General features: G+C 62.5%; 1 protein-coding gene across 1 annotated transcript in view; it reads right to left on the reverse strand.

The window, feature by feature from the left end:
- The window catches only part of RAB10 (RAB10, member RAS oncogene family), a 57,344-nt gene extending 55,800 nt beyond the window's left edge, over positions 1-1,544 (reverse strand). Inside the window, exons 1-2 of the mRNA XM_019470967.1 lie at positions 1,433-1,544; positions 967-1,027 (exon numbers count right to left, since the gene is read on the reverse strand). Of these exons, the coding sequence (XP_019326512.1) occupies positions 967-1,027; positions 1,433-1,544 (173 nt within the window). The remainder of the gene's footprint in view (positions 1-966; positions 1,028-1,432) is intronic.
- Between the last annotated feature and the right edge of the window lie 2,264 nt (positions 1,545-3,808).

Raw genomic sequence — 3,808 nt, forward strand, 5'->3', positions numbered from 1 at the left:
TCGCCGCCCCCGCTGAATGGTGCTTTGACCTCCGACAAGCGGCAGCACCGCTTCCCCCCCCCGCCCCCCCGGCACCCGGGGACTCGCTGCGTACCTGGCGCAGAGGCAGCGCCGCCTCCAATGCCTTATTCTTTGTGGAGCAGCTTGAGGTCACTGAAAGAAGGGCTCCCTAGAAGCACGTTAACGATAAATAAGTAGCTACCTACAAAGGAAGATGAAGCATTAGTCCCTGGATGCGTGTAGAAAAGGGCCTGCCCCACACGCACTGGGGATTTATTCTGCTTACGAGAGGGTTTGGAGGGATCTCGGGGGGAGCGTGGGAATGCCCCAGTGCATTTGTTGAGCGCTGTACAACCAGGGCTCTGCCTCTTTCAATTACATCTTGCCAGCAGATTATTAAATCCTTTAATCTCTGAGCAATGATGCTGATCTAGTTGCCTTACAGACATTGCTCACACCACATCTGTTGAAAACCCGGATCCGAGATAAAGCCTGGAGCCTCCCACGTGGTTGCCAGCTGTCCCTTTCCCCTCCTTTCTCAGCTCCCGTGGGACGACGGCAGAGATGGGGAGAGGGACGGTGGGGCGTAGCCTGGGGCTGTGGGACCTCGGCAAGCGGCTGTGGAGTTCCCCCAGGTGACGCAGGAGTCGGGGCAGAGCTGGGACGCGGCTCGGGGGCCGCAGACAAGGGGCATCGGGCACGTGTAGGCTCCCAGCCTGCAACCTCTGAAGCCGGGCAGGGCTGCAGCTCCTTCCAGCCCTCCTTCAGCGTGGCCGGTGATCGGCGAAGTGGCACAAGATACCATAAGCCATCCAGCCCCACATCCCAATGGGATTCATCCTCTGGGGCTGCGTCAGAGGGTCTTCCCCTCAAGGGCAGCCCCAAGGGCCTGCAAGAGAGGCAGCACGTTGCAGTAGCTCTTGTTCCTCGTCTCCTGTTCGTCAGGAGATGCAGCTCATCACTCACCCGGCTGTTTTAAGCGTCTGGGGGTCATTTGGAAAGTGGGCAGTTTCCTTTAACGACACGCCTGTGGATGGGAAGATGTTGGAGCTCTGCGCCCCAAGCTGGCTCCCGTACTGCTGCTGACATCTAATTATAGAGGAGTCAGCTGCCGGCAAACTGATCCATCCAAAATCCAGGCTTAGTATGAGCTGCTCTCGCCCCTCCAACTCCCCCCTGCTTTCGACATGGGGTGAACCTTGCACTGGAGCGATTCCCTTGCTGCCTTCCTGGGTGGCTGTGGGAGCTCCCCTTTCCCTGCCCTCCCGTGCCGTGCCCGGGCAGCCTCTGCTGCTGTACGAACGCTCAGGTCGCAGACCAAAAAAGCCAGAAAACCTCTGATCTCGGCCCAAGGGGTGGCTGGAGCCTGAGGCCAGTCAGCACCAGGGATGCTCACGACAGCCACCCGCAGACCCCCCTCAGCAGAACTTACCTTCCCCTGGCTCCCCCAGCCCACCCTGCGCCGGCCTCTGCTTGCGCTGCCTCTTTCCACAGGTGTCGTGGCCGGGAGGTGGAGGCAGCCTGGTCCTGCCCGCAGGGTCCATGGGGAACGACCAGGAGCTATTTCTTCCTCCAAGCCCTGTACAGGGAACGTGGCTCGCTGGGTATGGGGTGTCTGGGGAGAGAAGGAGGCGTTTGCAGCGCGGGTCAGGAGGATTTAGCAGAAGCTGGAGGCTCGTTCCCAGATATCTTTTGCCGAAACGGCATGGTAGGACACATCTCTCAAGTCACAGAGAAACAGAAAGGTGTCCCAGGCCTAGAGGGTGCCAGGGATGGCAGCAGGGGGACCCCAGAGCGGGGTGGCCTTTGCTCTCGGAGAGGCTACGATGGGCGGCCGGAGCAGCTCCAGGTCCTGAGGAGAGGAGACCAGGCAAACATCAGCCGGTTCAAGCATCAGGCAGCTCTTGGGCAGATGGCCGAGCTCCCCCCAGCTCCAGCTGCTTGGCTGTGGGATGGGGCTCAGCCGAGGATGCTGGGAGGCAGCTCCCCACGGGATTTGGGATGGGCGGCTCCTCGGGCACCCTCCGCGCTCCCCAACAGTGCCGGGAAGAGAGGAGCAGCCGGAGAGACTCTGCTGTTTCACAAGCTCCCCCACCAGTGAGCTGGTACATTGAAACAGAGACAGCACGAGGGAAGCCGGGAGCGCGTGGCAGATGAGGAGCGACACAAGCAGACGGGGATATGGCCGAACTGAACCGCAAAACTGCCGCGGAGGAGGGAAATGGGGAAATAAATCCGGTGGATCTCTGGCAATGCTGGTGAGCTGGTTTGGGGGGAAAGCAGCCAAATGCCTGCCGGGCCCCCAGGGTCCCTTTCCCCCTGTAGAAGCCAAGAGAAGAAAGCTGAGAGCGAGAAGGGCCATCAGTGGGGGGCAAGCGAGAGGATCCAGTCTCTCAGCTGCTGCCTGAGCTGGGGACATCATCACGCAGGGACGTATTCTTTCCCTATCAGGGAGGACGGGCTTTTCTCCGGGGCTGGTCTGGCCAACACCAATACCAGTTACTCAAACCTCAAGAAAAAGCCTAAGGAATGTCAACCCAATGCTGGCAGCACGGAGACCGTCGTCCCTGCTCCCAGCCCGTGTCCCTGCTCCCAACCTGTGCGCCTCTGTGTGTCCCCGCAGCAGTATCCGCAGAGGGCTGAGGTCCCCCCTTGGGACAGTGGTGCCTCTTGGGACCCCGCTGGCTGTGGCAGGACTCTGTACCACTTGTTGAGCCCCAGCACCGTTTTTCTGGCAGCAGCTGGGGTAGGAGGGTTTTGGCAGCCTGGGAGTGCTCCCGCTGCAACCTTGGTTTAAGCAAAGCAAAGGCATGACACGGCTGGGCAGTGGCAGCGAGCCGCGCTGAATGGCACCGGGACCTGGGAATGAGGGACCATGAGGATGCTGAGGAGCCGAGCGGGAGGAGGTGGAGGCCAAGTGCCATCAGCCCTGTTCTGCATCCCGGCCCTGAGTTGAGGCTGCGATCGGAGCAGTTTTGAGAAGACCTCGGACAAGGGTTGGGGGAGGAGGGAGCTGGCGGCACTGGCCAGCCCTGCGCCGGGTGCAGCTGGCGGCTGAGCACCGTCTGCCCATGGGGAAACAGGGCTGTCAGTGGCTCGGGCGAGCTACTGCACCGGGGCACATGGTGCAGGTCCCAGCGCATCCCTGGCACCCTTTCCCCTTGTGCACAGCCCCGGCAGAGACCCCAGGGTGGTCCAACCGCCCCAGGGACCACGGTGCTGAAGGAGATGGGATGGGGACCGCAGGGTCCCACGGGTGGCAGAGCATCACCGCCAGCGCCGGCACTGGGCGTCCCTTCCCTCCCACGTCTGCCCAGCTCTGGCTGACGCTGCTGCCCGGGCCAGGCAGCCAGGGAAACCCAAGAGGCCGGGGCAGACCTGGCCTGGTGGTCTGGTGCCCGTGGGAAGGGCATCGTGAGGTCTCCTGCCGCCCCGCTGCCAGCACCTGGCGCAGGCAGGGCCCTGCTGCCCGTCCATCCTTGCTGCCCCGCTGTTGCCACACCACGGGTGTCGAGCTGGAGGCCGCCGGAGGCTGAGGGCTCTCCATCACTGCCACCCTCATCGGCACAGCCTCCGGCCTCACTACGAGTGATGCTGGCATGATTTGGCTGGAGCCTCTGCCAGAAACCTGCCCGGCTTGGCAGGGCTTCCCTCCCGCTCCCCATTAATTCCTTAATGACTCCAGCCCACGGCTTTGCCAAGTCTGGGCAGCCCCAGACCCCCCCCCGCCCCAGGAGATGCTTCACCCTGGGGGGCTGCCCCAGGATGGAGGGTGCTGGGGGTCTCGATGGCTGGGGGGAAAATGGGG

This window comes from Aptenodytes forsteri, unplaced genomic scaffold (assembly GCF_000699145.1).
Source record: "Aptenodytes forsteri isolate BGI_AS27 unplaced genomic scaffold, ASM69914v1 Scaffold192, whole genome shotgun sequence".
NCBI lineage: Eukaryota > Metazoa > Chordata > Aves > Sphenisciformes > Spheniscidae > Aptenodytes > Aptenodytes forsteri.